Source organism: Perognathus longimembris, chromosome 3 (genome assembly GCF_023159225.1).
Source record: "Perognathus longimembris pacificus isolate PPM17 chromosome 3, ASM2315922v1, whole genome shotgun sequence".
Taxonomy (NCBI): Eukaryota; Metazoa; Chordata; class Mammalia; order Rodentia; family Heteromyidae; genus Perognathus; species Perognathus longimembris.
In genome coordinates, this window is record NC_063163.1 from 53,570,437 (window position 1) to 53,591,166 (window position 20,730).

The following is a 20,730-nucleotide window of genomic DNA, read 5'->3' on the forward strand; positions in this document are numbered from 1 at the left end:
ACAGGAGGGTTACACTTGAATTACTATTATTATTTTTTGAGGCAAAGTCTTGCTGTGTAGCTCAGGCTGGCCTCAAACTCATGATCTTCTTACTTCTGCCTCCTGAGTGCTGGGATTGTAGGCTTGCACCTCCAAGTCCTGCAAGATGCCCCTTCCCTAACCCAGTGCTGGGGAGGTCTTTTGCCCACCAGATACATGTTCTACCACTGAGCTACATCTCCAGCACAGATGTTTTAAAGTCCTCATATAATGTGAGAACATATGTATAACTTCCTTGTTTCCTCCTTGACACAGTGTCTTGTTATGCAAGGTAGCTCAGGCTGAGCTTGAACTCACAGAGATTCTCCTGCATTAGCCTCTCAAAAGCTAGAATTACAAGTGTGCACAATCATGCCTAGCTTCTTAGAGAGTCTCATTAACTTCTGCCCAGTTCAACCTCATACCATCATCTTCCTGTCCTTACTTTCTGAGTTCCTGGGGCTTGGACTCAGGGCCTGGACACTGTCTCTGAGCCTCTTTGTGCTCAAGGTTTGCACTGTACCACTTGAGCCACTTCCAGTTTTTTTTTGGAGTAGTTTATTGTAGGTAAGAGGGACTTTTCTGCCTGGGCTGGCTTCCAACCGTGATCCTCAGATCTCAGCCTCCTGAGTAGCTAGGATTACAGGTGAGAGCCACCAATGCCCAGCTACTACTGTTTTTAAGACAAAGACTCTGTTGCTTAGATTGGCCACAAACTTTCGCTGAGTATGACAGGCAGGCCATGAACTTTCCATCATCCTGCTTAAGGATTACAGGCATGTGCCATTACATCCAGCTCTCTTCCTTAAAAAAAATTTTTAAAGAAAATATTATAAATTGGCTGCCCGTGGCTCATGTTGTAATCCTAGATACTCAAGAGGCTGAGATCTGAGAATCAAGATTCAAAAACCAGCTTGCACAAAAAGGTCTGTAAAACTTTCATCTTCAAGCAACAACCAAAAAAGCTGGAAGTGTAGCTCAAGTGGAATAGCACCAGTCTTGAGTGATAAAGCTAAGGGACAGTGCCCAGGCCCTGAGTTGAAGCCCCAGTATCAGCCCAAATTGAAAAAAAATATGCATACTTTTTTCAGGTTGGAAATAAACTTCATAAACTAGACTTAATCTTGGCATTCTGTTCCAATATTCTCCCAAATATTCAGTACAAAAAATTTGATTTCAAGATGTCCAGAAGACGCTTCTTACCGAGACAACACTGTTAGGAGGTCACTGTTCTTCAAGCAGTCAGACAAGTTATCCACAGCAGCTTCTAAGGTCAGGAGCGCTTCCATCACATATCCCTGCCAATCACATAAGCATCAACATGCTGCATACTTATTTCCACTGTCAACCCTGAAGATCACTTCAATGAAGGCAGACTTTATCCTAACAAGGCTAGCATTTCTCAAAGATAGGAAGGATCACTATTGCAGTAACTTAACTAAGTCTCAAAATGAAATGTAAAGGCCAAGTAGGAAATATGGATGGTTTGGGAGTTAGCAGATTTATATTCATAGGTGTGACAGTCTCAAGAGGGTCTGAAATCTTGCTGTGAAGAGGGTTGAATCTACCTTCTGCTAAGGACAAGGGTTGGCAACTGAGATGCAGGGGCACTGATGGCTGAGAACAGACAGGATGAGTTGGGGAGCAGCCATTAATTGAGCTTCAGTGGTATCACAACACTGATGCCTCAGAGGAGGAAAAAACAGGTAGAGCCTACAGGTGTGCAGGCTTTATCTACTTATGTCGCACCCCTGCACAGGTGTGCAGGCTTCCTGAGATACAGGAACAGTCTGATGGGCATTGGCTCTAGACCCTGTAATGGCCTTGTGTTTCAATCTGCTCAGTTCCCCAGGGTTCTTCCTGCATGCTCTTCCTGGGGCAGCTTGCCACCATACAGGGCAGTGCTTTCTACAGAGACTCTGGGTGGCAACATGGCACCACTGCATCCTTGGTGGTAGGGGAAAATCCAAACAATATAATAAAATAACCTATCCCCATAGCTACCAGAGAAAATCACCAACAAGCAAGGTGCCTATTGATGCCTATCATCCTAGCTACTCTAGAGGTGGAAGATTAGCTCAAGGTCAGCCCAGGTAAAAAGTCCCTAAGACCCAATCGCAACCAACAGCTGGACACAGTGGCTGTGCCTATCTATCATCATAGCTACGACATGAGAGGCTGAGATCAGGAGTCGTCTCCATTCCTCAAGCAAAAAATGATCGTGACACCTCATTGGAGCAGAAAAGGCTGGGCCGAGTGGGGTATGCCTGTCATTCCAGATATAGGAGGAAGAATACATAGGATCATAGTCCGGGTTGGCCCAGGCAAAAAGGGAGCTAAAAAGGACTAATGGTAGAACACCTAATAAACTCAAAAGGCCTGAGTTCAAACCACAACATTACCAACCCCATCCCAAACAAACAAAAGACAACAACAAACCAAAACATGCCCACCAACAAAAACAACAGAAAAGATCTCCCGAAAAGATTTTCAGTACTGTGTATAAAACAGTAGTAGCTATAGAATTTCTAGAACTATGATTCTTGGAGTTGTCTGAAAGAGAAGGTGGCTGACTCCCATGTTTAAGGGGAGAGCGAGGGCATTCACTCAGCCTGAGCGCAGAAGTCTTCCCTCCAGTACCTGAATCTCATCTCCATGCTCTCCGATCACCTCCACCAATCTGGACAGGAGGTCTGACAGGGCGTGTGCTGACAGGGGTTGCTTGAGAGCCCGGAATATCTGGAAGGACCGACCGGCGTAGTGCCTGGAAGAGCTGGCGAGGGCTGTCTGCAGTGCAACTTCGCTCAAGTGTTGCTCCAGGTGGAAACCTAAAGACAGAGGAGCCAGGGAGCGGGTCAGCATCAGGGTCTCCTGTGAGTTGCCAACAGGCCCAAAGCCCAGAGCTACGAGGTGGTAGCACTTATTTAACCAAAGCTTGTTTAGATGACAGTAGACCTGAAGGCATTAAATATCCAAATGGGACAGCAGAGCTCCACCAGTGAGGGGACAATGTCAACATTTCCCATCTTCCTTTGCAGTGAGGTGTGGCCAGGTGCCTTCCTTCTGGCCAGTGAACTGTAGGAAGCACCCTGAGCATCCTGCCTCTCACCCTCTCCTCCACCACTTGACCTGTGGGCTGGGAGCACTGAGACTAGCAGGGAGCAGAGCCATAGTTGCAAAAGGTCACCTGGCCCACACCCACATCAATCAAGGAATAAACTTCAACGTGTTAAGCTCTTAGCTTAGAAAGTGTTTGTAATAGCAGCTAAGCAATTCTAGGAACATATTGGGTATGTACAGCAAAAACAGGCTAAGAACTCGGATGCAAAGACAGAATGGGTAAAAAAGACTGGCTTGAAGTGGACTGATATATCTTCTGAGAGTTCAGGACAAGGCATTCACATAGTTTCTCATTTGCCATATAATCACATATTTTTGACAATGGTTCACATATAAATTATAGATGTCTTCCTTTGGGCTACATTAAAAATTAAGTGGCTTTGAAGTCCTTTTACTATTATTGTTGTTATTATTATTGGCAGTATTAGGGTTTGAACTCAGAGCCTTTTGTTTGCTAGGCAGTTGCTCTACTACTTGAACTATGCCCCTGGCCCATGATCTTAATACTTCTAATAAATTCCAAAGAGCAAACTCAAAATAAGAAATGGAATGTCTAGTCTTGCACTGACTTTCCCATTTCAGCTTGTCAGAAATTTTTATTTTTCAGTAAGCACCCTCTGATGAACAGGTATTGTTAGCAAACACTTTTTTTTTTTTTTGCCAGTCCTGGGCCTTGGACTCAGGACCTGAGCACTGTCCCTGGCTTCTTTTTGCTCAAGGCTAGTACTCTGCCACTTGAGCCACAGCGCCTCTTCTGGCCGTTTTCTATATATGTGGTGCTGAGGAATGGACCCCAGGGCTTCATGTATACAAGGCAAGCACTCTTGCCACTAGGCCATATTCCCAGCCCAGCAAACACTTTTAAAGCCAAAACTTTTAGCCAGGAAATGATGGCTCATGACTATAATGCTAGCTATTCAGAAGGCTAAGATGTGAGGACTTCAGTTCAAAGCAGGCCTGGGCAGAAAAGTTCATGTAACTTTTATCTCCAAGTAACCAGCAAAAAGTTCGAAGTAGAAATATGGTGCAAGAGGTAGTATGGATACAGTTTAATTCTAGTAAGGTAAAATAAGCAGAACAAAACAGGGTGAGGAAAGTACTTACTTAACAGACCATAATACAAGTAGAGTGTCCTGGACATTCATGCAGTTAACTGTGGTCAGGTATAGGCAGCATCTGGAAACTTGCCTATGAACGCACTTATGCCACAGGTGAAGTGGGTCAGGACCAGGTTGCAAGTGGTCTCCTTATTGATGGAGGGAATTCCACAATAGAAAAACAATGGAGGGATTGGGGCAAACAGCATAAAATACCTGATTTGGAGTCTTTAAATACAGATACGACGTGACGTAGAAAGTTAGTCAGCTGTTCAGCACTCTTGGAATTTTGATTCTTGGGTGTGATATCTTCATGGCACCAAAGTGGACCAAATGCCCTTAAAAAACACACACACACACACACTCACATAAAATGTCAAAACTCTGTCATTCTGTATTTTGTGTGTGTGTGTGTATGTGTGCAAATGTGTGAGTGTGTGCCAATGCTGGGGCTTAAACTCAGAGCCTAGGCATCACCCCTGAGCTACCTTTGTTGTCCAAGGCTAGCACTCTACCACTTGAACCATAGCTCTACTTCTGGCTTGTTTTGGGTAATTGGAGATAAGTGTCTTTCCTGCTTGGGCTGACTTGGAACTGCCATTCTCAGATCTCAGCCTCCTGAGTAGTTGGATCACAGGTGTGAGCTACTGGTGCCTGGCTTATTCTGTATTTTAAAATCCATACATGAACTTCTGACTCAGAGGTACATTATAGTTATTTTTTTTAAAGAAACCCTTTACTAATCAGTAGAAGTATCACAATGAAACCTCCTTGTATAACTCATGTAGGCTAATAAAAATAACACTTTAGTTTGATTAGGGGAAAAAATCTAGTAATTAACTTGTAGACACATGCCAACTTTACAAAACTATGTGCATTCAAAACACAGCTAGCTAATATGTGGAAACATAACTTTTTGTTTTATTTACATAATTGAAAATGATTTCAGTATAGTGACACTTGACATATAATTGGTGCTTTATTTTGTTATTAAATAAAAGATATGAAATAAAGATTTGCACACATACTCTCTGGTCACATCTTAGCATTTGTAGAGACAAGGATTTTATTAAGGGGACTGCCAAATGCACAGAGCCAAAGGAAGACATGACTTCTGTTGTCTGCTGGGTTTTCGACCAGAAGAATGAGATGGAGCCAGATGAGAGAATTTCAGAGGACCTTTCTTCCTAGAGGGTGGGGAAAATCCTGTCCTCTTTCCAAACCACCCATGTCTCTGAAGTACCCTGTATTTACCTGCATCCTGCCAGCCCACCTCACCTCCATTCATTAGCACACAGGAAGCTTTGAGCTACCCCAAGTCACTTGAATTATGGCAGAAAAAAATGCTCTTTTTCCTTGTTTGCATGCATTGATGCATTAGCTGAAGAAGAAACATCATGGGACCTATTCCATATCACACATACAAACAAAATTTCCAGTATTTAATACTCTGAGAGGAGCTGGTGGCTCAGGAAAGTAATCCTAGCTACTCAAGAGGCTGAGATTTGAGGACCAAGATTTGAAGTCAGAAGTGGAGGCAAGAAAGTCTGAGACTTCCTTTCAATTAACCACTAAAAAGCCTGAAATGGAGCTGTGGGTTATGTAGTACAGTACTAGCCTAGAACAACAACAACAAAGTTCAGGGACATCGCCCAGGCCCCTAGTTCAAGCCTCAGGACCCATTCACAACCTCCTCCCCCAAACCCAACACACACCTGAGAAAGGAGAGCATATTTCTAGTTCACAGGACCACATGCCTTTTATTAGACCTCAGGGTGCTAAACCTTCTATAGCCTTACAAGCAAAATAGTGAACTAGAAGCAGAATATCCAAACACATAGGCTTTCTCTCCTTGATGTTGATCTGTGCTTAGTTTGGTTCTTTCTCTATCATGCTTGTCATGGTTTCTGACTTCTGATCTCAAATGACTCATGGGAGCAGATGAGTAGCGCTTTGCTAGCAGCTGCTCCTGGGTCGATGTAGCTAGTATTCTTGGTTTTCAGAGCAAAGTTCTTGGCCAATACCCAGAACAATCAGAACCTGCACCTCTAAGAGATGATTAATGTCATGCTCATGGCGGGGCACTGCCCTCTCCTACCTCCATCTGCTGCATCATTTTAGCCCAATGCCCCCTGCTTATCTGTTGTCTATGAACCTCACAGGTGGGCTCCGAGACCGCTTTTTCCAATTCTTTAATACAGAGTCCAGCAGATCCAAGTTAAAAGAGGACATAGGACTTAGCTAGATCTCCAGCATCACTATCTGTGTGTTTGAAAGCATGGCACGTTTTCCAGAAGAGTGACCTGAAAACAGCACTGTGACTCCTGATCCTCATTACCTGGTGGTCAGAAACTCAATGAGCTTGTTTGCTTTCTCATCCGTTTCTGCAGCTGCATCAGCGTCCTCTGCTTCTTGGGTCATCTGTGGGAGATTTCCACTGCTGCCACCCAGACTGATGCTGGAGGAGGTGGAGCTGGAGCTCAGCCCTGAGTCTGGCACCGGTGATGACTGGTCCTCTCTTAGGAAGTCAAAGCCACCTAGTGGGATGAGAAAGTGAAGGAGGGATGTACAAGCAGGGGAGTTATCAGAGTGCTTAAGGAGGCCTGGAGGAGCACATAACAGAAGTGTGATATTATTTAAATTTGGAGAGGAGCTGGATGCCAGTGGCTCAGGCTTATAATTCTAGCTACTGAGCGGCTGTGGTCTTAAAACTGTGGTTTCTGGTCAGCCCGGGGGAGACAAATCTGAGAGACGCTTATCTCCAATTAACCATACACTTATTGGGACATAGTCTTGTCCTGGAGAGTTTGAACTAGAACTTTTAATAGTCTTTGAATGAGTATTCAAAAGGATGTTATATGTCTCTCAGACGCTACAAAGGGGTTGTTTTCAATTGTGTAGCTTGGCTCAAAATATAGAGTTTAAAAATGGAGCTCAGTGGGCTTTACACTGCAGAGTTAATGATGACTTCATATTTGTTTCCTGTTAGAAGGCAAGATAGCACAGACAGCCTAAGATGAATGGCAGGTCCATCCTCCCCTTGTAAAGGAATGAAGTACCAGTGACAGGTGAAATGCAATCAGGCCCACTGCCATCATAGTGTATAACATGTATAGGTGAAAAAAAGGTTGCCCTAAACTCTATGAGATGGTACCATTCATCACCATTATAAGGTATTTCAAATATTATTGTTCTAGTGTTGGAAGTGGGGCTCAAGCGGTACAGCACCATTTGAGTAAGCAAGCCTAACAAACACAAAGTCCTGAGTTCAAATCCTAGTACCACAAAGAAAAGAAAGAAAACCTCAAACATTATTGTCCTAAATCATTGGCCAATCCTTTGAGGGGAAGTCTTCATGAGTAGCTCCATCAGTGCCTTCTCTAGTGAAAATCTCATGGCCACCTTACATAGCTTAACTTAGCAGAGTAGTTTCTTTGGTTCAGCCAATGCTTTCCTCCCTGCTCTTAAAAGGGAAATGGTCTCTACTAGGCTCTCATTAAACAGCAACAGTTTTTAATAGACTCCCATTAAATAGTCCCTTCTAGAACAGAGTCATCTATTCAAAGACATGAACTCTTTCATGGGACCCAGAAGGTGGGCACCCTGGCTGTGGCCTATTCTTCATTGGGGGACCAATCACCATTCTGCCTTCTCTTCATCTATCAGTATTCTAGACTGCTGCTCTTGATCAATGGAATGATATTGATTTCAAGGCACCAATAGGTGCCTCATCAATAGCAGCAGTCATAATCAGAATGCAAGTACATATAAAAGTAGTCAGTAATATCAGGTGCTGGTAGCTCACACCTGTAATCCTAGCTACTCAAGAGGCTAAGATTTGAGGATTGAGGTTTGAAGCCAGAAGAAAAGTCCATGAGACTCATATCTCCAATGAACTAGCAAAACGTTGGAAGTGGAGCTGTGGCTCAAGTGGTAGAACACTAGTCCTTAGGAAAAAGCCAAGTCAGAGTATGGGGCCCTGAATTCAAATCTCAGTACAAATACAATAAGTGAATGAATAAATAAACAAGTAGTAATGAAAGTCGCTTTTTAAGAGACAAATTCACATCAAGTGAGATAGAGTCTATCTCTTGTACTTTTATTCAATCATGTGGAAAGTTGGAGGTAATAGAGTGAAGGAAGTTTCTTTGGCCTCCACAGTCACCTCTGTTACCTTCCACCTGTGACCTGGTCTCAGGCTGCATGCCTGCCACTCCTTCTTCCTGTTACCTGTGTACAGGTATTCCGGCTGGTAGGCTGGCTGGACAGTTAACGTCTTGGCCTCGCCCATCTCTCGGGTCTGGAGGAGCACAGAGGCAATGGCATGGAAATTGCTGTTACAAGAAAGGGCGATCAGGAGATGAAGAAGCAATTTTTTGCTGTGTTCAAAGACTTCAGGCCGGTAGTGGTCCAAACCTGGAACAAAACAATGGAATCTTTTAGTATAAACACATGTGAAACTCCTTTAGATTCCAGGGATAGTAAAGATTCCGAAATACTTAGCAGGAACATGTTGAAAGAATGTTTAGTGTTTCTTAGTTATTGTTTGGATTGCCAGCATATGGACGGTGGGCTCAGGAAAAATAAAAATGCTTTATTTCTGAAATAAAAGGTTCCCGTGAAATGTTGATAGATGGACTGTTCTTGACCTTTGACCTCTCTGACTTGGAAGCATGTGATTGGTTGTTTGCACTCATCCTTCCTGAGAAGCTTCTCTCCCCTGGATCTCCTTGGTACTGTAGGATCCTAAGATTTTTTTTTTTTAATTTACAATATAACATTAAATAAACGCAAATTCATTCAGGCCCACATACTGAAGAGCATCACCTGTCCATATGAATTTATTTCTGTGTGTTATCTTGTTGGTATTTGTTTGTTAAATAAGCTCTGCCTACTTTACAAAGACTGTGAAGTGATTCAGAGCAAATACGATGAAGCTATTCACTAGCAAATGTAGTTGCCTTCTGGTGTGGTCCTTTGCTGGTATGCCTGGAAAAGGACAAATGAACTAAAATGTGGCCACCTTAGGAAACAGAGATATCAAGGGAAGAAAGGCCATAGAGAATTACTGGAGGAGTTTCCTGGAAGGCCCAGCCCAGAGCAGGATGCAGTATCATGTGCATGCACCTCATTTCCACAGAAGGAAAGTGCCCCCAAAGGACCCTATTTTTTAAAATTAAAACAATTTATTTTGAGACAAGGTCTCATTGTGTATCTTAGGATAGACTCAGACTCATGTTCCTCTCGTCTGAGCCTTCTAAGTGCTCTGGGATTACAGTGTATTACTCACCATGCTTAGTTTGAGAAATTCTAATTTTCTTTATCCCTCTAGCTCATCTTTTTTTTTTTTTTGCCAGTCCTGGGCCTTGGACTCAGGGCCTGAGCACTGTCCCTGGCTTGTTTTTGTTCAAGGCTAGCACTCTGCCACTTGAGCCACAGCGCCACTTCTGGCCGTTTTCTATATATGTGGTGCTGGGGAATCGAACCCAGGGCTTCATGTATAGGAGACAAGCACTCTTGCCACTAGGCCATATTCCCAGCCCCCCTCTAGCTCATCTTTAATCTTGGTTCTTCTTCCAATATTTTGTCTTCTATAACTCGGAGAGTTGAATCTCAGTGTTTGGCCTGCTGAGTTCCCTGTTATTTCTCTCCGTGCACTGATTAAAGCCCATCTGGCCAGTGATTACACTGGTTGGATCATGACATGGCTCTCAATGTATTTCCTCAGTGAAAGACTCACACAAACCTCCACTTACCTTGGATGTCTTTATAAGAGCATTAGTGATGTGGTGTTGCATTTATATTGTGGAAATATGACCATTTCAAACAATGACTGGACAACAGATGTCTGATAGAGAAAATGTCACAAAAGGGCCATGAAAAATGGAAGAGACTTTCCAAAATGAAAATCAATGTCACTCTGAAAGGGACTCTCTATGTACTACCCCACTATTAAGTGGGGTTTGGCCCCATTTAGCAGGCCCAGTCTTACCTAAGAAGACAGCATGGAGTAGTAATGGAAGATGAAGAGCCCAATCTTCTCTCACACTGTGATCCACCACCATCTCCGTCATAAAAATCACAGCAATGTTACACCTAGTGAGCAACATGAGTGAATTAGTGCAACTTCTGAAGAGGGCAGAAAAATATCAATTGATCATGAAGTCATCATGAATAGCACTATTAAGGCTTGGTGAGGAATTATGGTAAGACTTTTATTTCAGAGAAAGAGTTAACTTGTGACAGAGTTCTGAAGCCCACTACAAGAGGAAATCTCTTTAGCTCATTTCATCACAGTGTGCTAGTCACAAAATAATAAGCGCTAAAGGATGAGGAGGAATTGGAGATACTTTCCTCTTGACTATTGGTGCACTGTCTAAAAGTTGTTACAGAATGCACACCTTTATCAAAGTCATACCAAGAGGAAATTCAAAGGGCCACAGGCAGCTTAGCATAATGGGTAATATTTGACCAAATGTTTCTAATATGCTAGGAGCTGGCAGCTCATGCCTGGAATCCTAGCTACACAGGAGGCAAAAATCTGAAGATTGTGATTTGAAGCCAGCCAGGGCAGAAAAGTCTGTGAGACTCTTTATCTCCAATTAACCAGCAAAAAGCTAGAAGTGAAGCTGTGGCTCAAGTGGTGGGGTGCGGAAAAAACAAACAAACAAGTGAGAACATGAGGCCCTAAGTTTAAGCCCTCGTAGGCAGGCAGGCAGGCAGGCAGGCATATGTGTGTGTGCACATGTGAACACACACACACACATTCATTTAATTTGTAGGACCTCTATATGTTTTTCTCTTCTCATAGGTAGAGAAGTCTTGTCAAAGCTATGTGGTTGTCTTGTTCCACTCAGCCATGCTGCTTACCTGTGCAGTGGCCCCCGTGGAGTGATGGTTTCTGGGAGATAGTCCACCAGCGGGGCCCAGCACCCTCCGGTGCATGGCATGGGTAAGGGCTGTGGCTGTTTGGTCTCTGTGATAGTCAATAACCAGCCCGTGTAGGGGGAGATTGGATCATCTGTAGGGTCAGAAAAACAAGTGTGCTTTATTTCCTGGCAGAGATGACCTGTGTTTTCTATGCTTGGTGTTTTTAGGAAGGATCTTACAAATGCAGGCTTGTTAAAATAACTTTCTAACCACTCAGTTTGGTGTGTATGAGTGACCTGGCCTGGCCTGCAATGTTTCTACTTGTGCTTCCCCTGTAGTTGGGATGGTAGGGTATGCTACTGAGCCCCACCATAATTGGTTAACATGGAGTCCTGAGACTTATTTTTTTTTTGGCCAGTCCTGGGGCTTGGACTCAGGGCCTGAGCACTGTCCCTGGCTTCCTCCCGCTCAAGGCTAGCACTCTGCCACCTGAGCCACAGTGCCCCTTCTGGACGTTTTCCATATATGTGGTACTGGGGATTCAAACCGAGAGCTTCATGTGTTGGAGGCAAGCACTCTTGCCACTAGGCCATATTCCCAGCCCCTCCTGAGACTTTTTTTTCTCCTGAGCTGGCCTGGAATTGTGATTCTCCCATGTTCCCCTCCCAAGGAGCCAGGATTACAGGCTTGAGCCACTATACCTGACTAAAGATATGTTTTCAAAATGCTGGTTATTTATTATGGTGTTTCTTCCCAAGTCTATATCCTGTACGCAGAACACTAAGACATATGAAGGAAGCAACTGGCCAAAGGACAGCACATTTCCTCTATGTCAATGCCACCACCACAGCCTGGAAGACATTTTTACCCACACCTGACATCCTGGGGGAAATCAATACGAGTCTGTTTAACATCTTTAGCATTCATTTTTCATGTCCCTACATTTTGGGTTACTGACTATTGCCATAGTAACCAGATTTCTTTGAAACCAACAGCTTTCTATTTCTCAAGTGCAACCTGTCATTCAGCTGTAAAATGTAGTCCTCTCCTCAGTTTTTGGCAAAGGAAAGAGAGAAATACAAATGGCTTAATTTTTACCTCGCCTTGATAAGTTCCAGTACAAAGTTTTGTTTTATTTTTTGGCAGTATAGGAGCCTGAACTCAGGGCTTTGCACTTATAAGGCAGGCCCTCTACCACTTGAGTTATACCCCTGGTCCTAGTACAATATTTTAGGGACAGGTGAAATGGATTCTGTGACCATGACATGCACATATGGATATTTAGACATTCCTTCTATAAGAATTTCAGAGAGCCGAGAATGCCATGTGGTATCACAGGAAGTACTCTGCTCTGATCAGACACAGCAAAATTTCCCCAAAACAAAACTATTAGCTAGGTGCTGGTGGCTCAGGCCTGTAATCCTAGCCATGCAGGAGGCTGAGATCTGAGGACTGTGGTTCGAAGCTAGCTCAGGCAAAAAAGTCCCCATGAGACTCTTATCTCCAATTAACCACTCAAAAACCCGAAGTGGCCTTGTGGCTGAAGTGGTGCCTTGAGCACAAGAGGCTCAGAGACAGCACACATGCCCTGAGTTCAAGTAAAAATCCCCCAAACAATTGAAGCTGGTTGCCAGTAGCTCACACATAATTCTAGATACTCAGGAGGTTGTAAGCTGGAAGATTGCAGTTTGAAGGCAACCCAGAAGAAAAACTTGAGAGACTCCATCTTCAGTTAAACAGTAAATTGTCAGACTGGAGGTATGACTCAAATGGCAAGAGCACCAGCCATGAGTAAGAGAGACAAGCTAGAATTCAAGGCCCCGAATACATACAAAAAATTTAAAAAGCAACCACAGAGACCTTATATGCTAACATACAAAATGCATCTAACTCAAACTATATTCATACTTACAATCTTTACCAAAATAGTAGAATAAATTCTACAATATAGGTTACTAATTTCACTAGCATACTTGGAGCATTCTTTGGTAACCAACTAGCCCTCACCCCTGGTTCTATATTGACAGTTGTCTAGATTTTATACAAAATCATTGAAGGGGATTAGGGACATGGCTAAAGGTTGAGAGTTGAACTGCAACCATTTTTTTCAATGGGACAATTTCTTACTAATCTTTCCTCAACTCTGAATCACCATGGAAAGTGTCAAAAATAGAAAAAGAATATAAAATATGAGATTAGATAGCAGTCAATTTTTGATCTGCACTCTTTGATTTGCTTATTTATTTATTGTCTGTACTGGGGCTTGAACTCAAAGACTCCTTTTCTCTTTTGGCTCTCTTATGCACAGTTGGTGCTCTAACACTTGAACCAAGCTCCTGGCTTTCCTTCTTGTTGGCTAACTTGGAGATGGAGTATCATGAACGTTTTCTGTCTGGGCTGGTTTTGAACCTAGGTCTTGGCCTTCTGAATAACAAAGATTATAGGTATGAACCACTGGGGATTGATGCTTTTTCTTTTATTGTCTTTTTTTTTTTTCATTTAAGATGCCATGTGCACCTCCAGAGGTGAATTAATAATGATGTGATGACTTGATTTATAAACCCTTTGTAGCAATCATACTAAGAATAATCAATAGAATGCGCTTCTCCTTCTTCAAGCACATGCATTCCCTCTCAAAGCCCAGGGCCCGGTGGTACTTACTTTTGTCTTCATCATACGATCCTCCAGAACTGTTGCTGTATCGTGACTCAAGGCGCGTGTGTGCTCGGATGACATTGCTAAACCTTCAAACATGAGAAACAACAGTCACGCAACAGGAACGCGGTGTGCATACACTGCTGCTCACAGGCATTTACTATTGTTAGTGGGTGATTGTTTGGCAGCTAGTTCAAAGGGTGATGCTTTCTTGAAGGAATATTGTAACAATTAGCCCCCACCCCATACTTGCCAAAGAATAAACTTTGAAAAGACAGTAATATTAAGGCTAACATTAGTTTAACCGACTTTGAAAACTAGAGCATTTGCTTTGGAAAGAAGATATGCGTGATGCTGAATAATAGGATTCTCTTATTCACAGCACATGGCACATGATCAATAAACATTTGCTGAGTGATTGAACAAGTAATAGATAGGACTGGAAATACATGTGTGTATGTGTATATGAGTAATGTGTCTTGAACTCAAGGCCTTGTGCTCTTGATTGACCTCATCACTCAAGGTTGGTGCCTTACCACTTGAGCCACAGCTATACTTGCAGCTTTCTGCTGGTTAACTGGAGATAAGACTCTCATGCACTTTTGTTCCTGGGCTGGCTTTGAACCACAGTTCTCCCCTCTTAGCCTCTTGAGTAGCTAGGACTATAGGCATGAGCTAGGATTTGCCTGACCCAAAATAATTTTATAACACATCTTAGACTATGACCAATTTAAGGTTCCTCCCAAAATTGTCTGAGAACTTTCAGGAAAAGCCACTAGTTGGGATATAATAGAACCAATCACATAATTGAAGTAACTCTTCTATCTCTCTTGCACATGGGGATAATTAAGAACAAGTTAAAGTATAGTAACTCCTTCTGCATCATCTCATTTAACATGGCCCACTAAATTCTGAGTTAAGTATTATTTATTTTACTCAAGGCTGAGGAAGATTAAACAACTTGAGCAGTGTCAACATGCTGTTCTCCCAAGACCTGCATGGTAGAACAAAAGGGTGTGGCTCAGGGGAAGTATGGCATATGTACTTGATTATTTTTTTTATTTTATTTTATTTATTTATTTATTTAGCCAGTCCTGGGCCTTGGACTCAGGGCCTGAGCACTGTCCCTGGCTTCTTTTTGCTCAAGGCTAGCACTCTACCACTTGAGCAACAGCGCCATTTCTGGCTTTTTCTATATATGTGGTGCTGGGGAATCGAACCCAGGGCTTCATGTATGGGAGGCAAGCACTTTTGCCACTAGGCCATATTCCCAGCCCCGTACTTGATTATTTTTATTTTTGTGGTACTAGGGATGGAATCCAGGGCCTCATGTATTCCAGGCAGCCACTCTAGCATTGAGCTATACCATGCACAGTTTACATGTATTTATTTTATATAGAGTAGCATATTTTGTATAATCAATCCATTTAATGTTTGTAGTCATGTCAAAGAACTAAGATGATCAGAAAACTTTCAAGGTGCCAGGCTAATGCTCGTAATCCTAGCTATCCAGGAGGCTGAGATATAAAGATCATGGTTCAAAGCAAGCCAGGGCAGATTATTCTTATAGACTTTCAATTAATCAGAAAAAAAACAGAAGTGGAGGTATGGTTCAAGGGGTAGCGTACCAGCGTTGAGAGCTTGAGGATCCAGGCTTAAGACTCAGTATTAACACAGAGACACAGACACAGACAGAAAGACAGACAGACAGACAGACACATACACACACACACACACATCAGAAAACAGGAGCTGAAATAGATGGATCCTCCTACATTCCTGTTGCGTGTTCTGCCCAGTGTTCTACAGGCTAGCACCTTACTGGGAGATTCAGATGTGGCTGTCCTCATAAGGATGTGGAGAAAGAGTCAGGCTTCAGGACAATGCACTGGATATGTATCTCTAAGATGCTACCTTGTTCTATATGTACAACCTTACATACAGCACAGCATCAATAATTTGGAATTGGTGAACTATAGAAGTGTAATTAACTATAATGGTGTGTATATGTGTGTGTGCACATGTGTGTGCTAGGATGGGGGCTTAAATGCTGTGCCTGGGCTCTCTTCCTTAGCTTTTTCACTTAAGGCTAGTGTACTTCACTTAAGGCTAGTGTACTACAAATTTAGACACACTTCCACTTCTGGATTTTTGGTGGATAATTGGAGTCTCAAGGACTTTCCTGTCTAAGCTGGCTTCAAATACTGATTCTCAGATCTCAGCCTCCTGAGTAGCTAGGGTTACATGTGCGAGCCATTGGCATAGGCTGGCTTTGGTTTTTTTCACTTCCTGGTTATTTACAAAAGCTTACTTTTCTGCAACAGACACTGCTATATATCCCTCCAGCAAGCTCAAATATTCCTCAGTGTCATATCATTTGAGGCTATGATTTTGTGAATCCATATAACAGAATATTTGGGTCATCTGCTTAGTTTCAAGTCAGACCACAGTAGTCTTAACTCTGAGATTAGAAAAGCAATAAACCTATTGCCTCTTGGAGATGTTCCTGAATCATATTTGTACTAATAAATGTAATGTTTGAAACAGTGCATGCTGAGCCCAGACATCATTAAAAAAGGGAGAAAAGCAGACTGATGAAAGAACTTCACATCTGGAGATTTCCAACAGAGGAGAGCTCCATCACACCTGTAGCTGCCCATGAACTGGGAGGCATGGTGTGTGCGAGGCCTGGGGCAGGAACTAGAGAGCAGATGGCAATTCTTTCCTTCCCCTTTGGGACCTATGTTAAGGATACAGGTGGAGGAGAGGAGCAAGCTCTGTCCAGACTCCTCTCTTTGCTCTATGGACATAAACCACAGTGCTGTCAAGTACATACTTAGCAAAGAAAAAGGAGAACCTTGCTTCCCAAGAGGAAAATCTGTTACTTCCCTTTCCTTCTCTGGATTGAAGAAACTCTGTGTGTGTGTGTGTGTGTGTGTGTGTGTGTGTGTGTGTGTGTACACACACGTAAAATATATTATAAATTTATATTAAAATTATAATTGGTAGCTGGGCACTGGTGGCTAATACTACCAGCTGAGATCTGAGGATCACAGTTCGAATCTAGCCTGAGCAGAAAAATTTGGGAGACTTTATCTCCAATTAACCAGCAAAAAATTGGAAGTGGAGGTGTGGTTCAAGTGGTAGAGCACTAGCCTTTGTGATGGTTAATTAGAGATAGGAGTTTCATGGACTTTGCTGCATGAGATGGTCTTGAACCTCAATCTTCAGATCTCAGTCTCCTGAGTAGCTAGGATTAGTGGCATGAATCTTGGAGATCATCTTTTTTCTTTTTTTTTTAAAAAAAATCTGTGTCCTTCACAGTTTATATCTCTGCTTCTCCCCATCAACCGAAGTTAAGAATGATTCAGATTTTCTTTACTCATGAGTAGTTCATAGGCATTGAGAAATACTATGGTTATAGTATAATGTGAAGGGAACAGATACTTCTTTTTAGCACATGTGTCAAAGCAAAAGATAAGACTGATGATCACCTGCTTTGAATACCATAGTCGCCCTGAAAGTCATGGAGGAGTATAATCCTCCAAAGCTTTATGCTGACCATATTATGAGGTGGAAACTTAATCTCTCTATGGTGCTCTGAGTAGTTCCCTTGTGGAGTAATTAGATCGGGCAACATCATTAGGTGGAGCTCACATCATTGAGCTCTGGTAGCTTTCTGAGAAAGGCAGAGACAGACAGATACAGATAGAAACATGTGCTCCTGCCATGATATGAGGCAGCCAGGGGAGCCCTCAGAAGAGACAGTGCCATGCTGTCAGAACTCCAAAACAGAGAGATAAATAAACCTCTTTTTTTTTTTAATAAATTATCTTGCCACAGGTATTTTATGGCTGTAACAAAAAGCTAACTAATACAATGTTCCATAGATCCCACCTCAAGACAATTACTCTAGGAAATCATTCAATCAGATTAAAAAATTTCACACGACAATTTCTCTCTAATTTAAAATGGTCTGTGCCACTAGCAGAAAAAATGAGTGGCATATATATACATATATATATGTACATACACACATACATTTTTATGCTAATTCTGGGTGTTGGACTCAGAGCCTTGCTCTCTTGCTTGGTTTGACAGTTCAAGGCTGGTATTCTATAACTTCAGCCACTCTTCCACTTCTGTTTTCTTTTGCTGGTTAAGTGGGGCTAAGAGTCTCTTGGTTTTGTCTACACAGACTGGCTTTGAATCAGGATCCTCAGATCTCAGTCTCCTGAGTAGCTGGGATCACAGCTGTGAGTCTGCGATGTACAGGACATGGGATAGTTGGTATATGTTGCTAAGAATAAAGAGGGATTTGGGTGTGTGGGGGAAGTGTAGGAAATACCACAGACTCATATCTATTCCTTGTTTGTAGAGACTGACTGCTGGAAGTCATCCTGGATAGTGAATGTGCGCACCCACCTTTCATCAGATTCCTTCAGTATCTTGCTCTCCTCGGCGTCAGGGAAACTGTCCTGGCCAGCAACCACTGTGTTGCTGCTGGAGGTCGTCCCTGCAGACAGGATTAGAGAAAAATGCATGGGAGGGGTCAGACTCAAGTCTCAAGTGGTTTTCGGAAAGAATTTCCTGTCAAACCCCATGTTTGAGAGTCTTCACATCTTTTGTACAGTCGCAAACATTCTAAACAATCTATTAAGTCTACAGCACTGAAACAGGAGAATTATAGTCATCTGTTATGGCCAGACGAAATTCCTTAAGTCCCTTGTAAAGTGAGGCTACAACATTCTTAAAAGCTTTTCTCTTTGTATATGTGTGTGTGTGTGTGTGTGTGCATGCACGCACGCACACTCTAAAGGCTTTGAGCTCTTGCTTATTAGCTTTTTCTGCTCAAGGCTGACATTCTACCACATGAGCCACATATATCATCACTTCTGACTTTTTTGATGGTTCTCTGGAGACAAGAGTCTCATTGACTTTTCTACCCTGGGCTGGCTTCAAATTGGGATCCTTGTCTCAGCCTCCTGAGTAGCTAGGATTACAGGCTTGAACCAACATGGAAAGCTTTAAGGTAATTATCTTATTTACAGTGGCCAGTCTTATTGTTAGGTTTACCTCATCACTTTCCTTCCTTTCTCCTCCCCCTTTCCCTCTCTTCCTCTTCCCACCTCTCCTTTAATCTCCTCTGTTCCTCTCCCCTTTCTCTCTTCCTTTCCCCTTTTTCTTCCCTCATCTCCTCTTTTTAGCATTCCTTCCCTCTACAGTGCTTTTCTCTCCCTTCCTCCCTTTCCCTTCTCTGACTTCTTCCCTTCCCTTCCTCTTTCTTGCCCTCCCCTCCTCTTCCCTGCCCCCTCCTTTCTCTCTCTTCTCCTCTCGCTTCTTTCCTCTTCTCTCTTCTTTCTACTCCCCTTTTCTCCATTCCACTCCCCTCTCCTCCTCTTCCCTTTCCTTCACTTCCCTCTAGCCTTCTTTCCTTCCTATCTAGAGTGGAACAAGTCTATGGCAGGAGCTACAGCTTCCTGCTTTCTTTGTTTCTTCATTCTTTCACTGATTCTTAGTCATCCTTACAAAGTCATCCCATTAATCTAATAATGTCGGAAAAGTCTGAGGCAGCATCTCTTCAAGCCATTTTTGAAGCGCCTGGATCTACAGTGATAAGAAAAAAGTAACAGACACATAGTGTTCAGTGTTCTATGTATAGGGAATGCAGAGACCCCTGAAGGCCATCTCCCCAGGCCCCCACTCATACCGGAGGCTGCTGCGGAGGTCTTGCTGCTGGCGGTGAAGCGGTAGAAGGGCGGGTTGTCGCAGTGCTGGACGATGGGGTTCACAGGCTCTGTCTGCTGCAGCTCAAAGAGAAGCTCCTCCATGGTCTGAATGGTGTTGTTACGGCACAAGTATATCGCCACCTTTTTAATCTGGGAAGAAACAAACAAGAGCCTTGTCCAGCCGGGCTGGAAACCCAGACTTCAGAAAATGTGTTGTCTTCTTGGGTCATCATGGTCCGACATGTCTGACCATTTTCCTGATGGAAAGTTACTCTTGAGGCACATTTATTCCAACTAACCCAAAAGCCTGTCACCAAAAAACTGGTCATAGCCTGGGCATGGTGGCTCATGCCTATAATCCCAGCACTTGGAGGCCAAGGTAGGAGGATTGGAAGACTGAAGTCAACCTGGGCTACAGAGCCAGACACTGTCTAAAAACAAACAAACAAAAAAACATAATGGAGGAACAAAGAGTGAACATTAATGCAGCAATGGTACTCACTGTACACTATGTTGAAAATGAACTATGCAACTTATGGGTGAGAATGGGAGGGAAAAGGTAAGAGATAGTGAGAGAATAAAGAAAGGTACTCATAACCTGACTCATGTAATTGTAACCCCTCTGTACACCACCTTTATAATAACAATAAAAAAATTCAACAACAACAACAACAAAACACATGTTTTGTTTTCAGAAAGAATTTTACTGATAGGAACCCTGGGATAAACCTTGCTAGCTATTTTTGTTTAAAAAGAAACCTCTTCCCTTTCTTTCTTCTTCTCCATTAGAAATGAGACATAACTTTTAAAAAATTGTGCTTGTCCTGGGGCTTAAACTCAGGGTAGGGTGCTGTCCTTGAGCTTTTTTGCTCAAGGCTGGTGCTCCACCAGTCGGGCCACATCTCCACTTCCAGCTTTTCTGGTGGTTAATTGGAGATAGGAGTCTCAGGAACTTTCTTGTTAGGGTGTTTTAAACTGTGACTCTCAGATCTCAGTCTCCTGAGTAGCTAGGATCATAGGCACTTAGTTTGTTTTCAAAATTCAAAAACTTAAAAGATAATTAGATATTCTTCATGGTTCAACATGAGCCATGTGCTGATAGGTCTTATGTGACTCAACATACTCACAAAAATAGCCATATAGAAATATCTTAAAATATAGAATATAGAAACACCTTATATATAGAAATACCTTAAAAATGCTGTTATTATGCTGATTTTATATCTTTAAACATAAACAGT

General features: G+C 42.7%; 1 protein-coding gene across 6 annotated transcripts in view; it reads right to left on the bottom strand.

Annotated features, from left to right (window-relative positions):
- The window catches only part of Fry (FRY microtubule binding protein), a 348,931-nt gene that overhangs the window by 64,639 nt on the left and 263,562 nt on the right, over positions 1-20,730 (bottom strand). For all 6 annotated transcript variants that reach the window (XM_048341548.1, XM_048341549.1, XM_048341547.1 and 3 more), the window contains exons 34-43: positions 19,471-19,639; positions 18,186-18,276; positions 13,767-13,849; positions 11,106-11,256; positions 10,228-10,331; positions 8,466-8,651; positions 6,574-6,772; positions 4,452-4,573; positions 2,659-2,846; positions 1,222-1,316 (exon numbers count right to left, since the gene is read on the bottom strand). In XM_048341548.1, the coding sequence (XP_048197505.1) occupies positions 1,222-1,316; positions 2,659-2,846; positions 4,452-4,573; positions 6,574-6,772; positions 8,466-8,651; positions 10,228-10,331; positions 11,106-11,256; positions 13,767-13,849; positions 18,186-18,276; positions 19,471-19,639 (1,388 nt within the window). The remainder of the gene's footprint in view (positions 1-1,221; positions 1,317-2,658; positions 2,847-4,451; positions 4,574-6,573; positions 6,773-8,465; positions 8,652-10,227; positions 10,332-11,105; positions 11,257-13,766; positions 13,850-18,185; positions 18,277-19,470; positions 19,640-20,730) is intronic.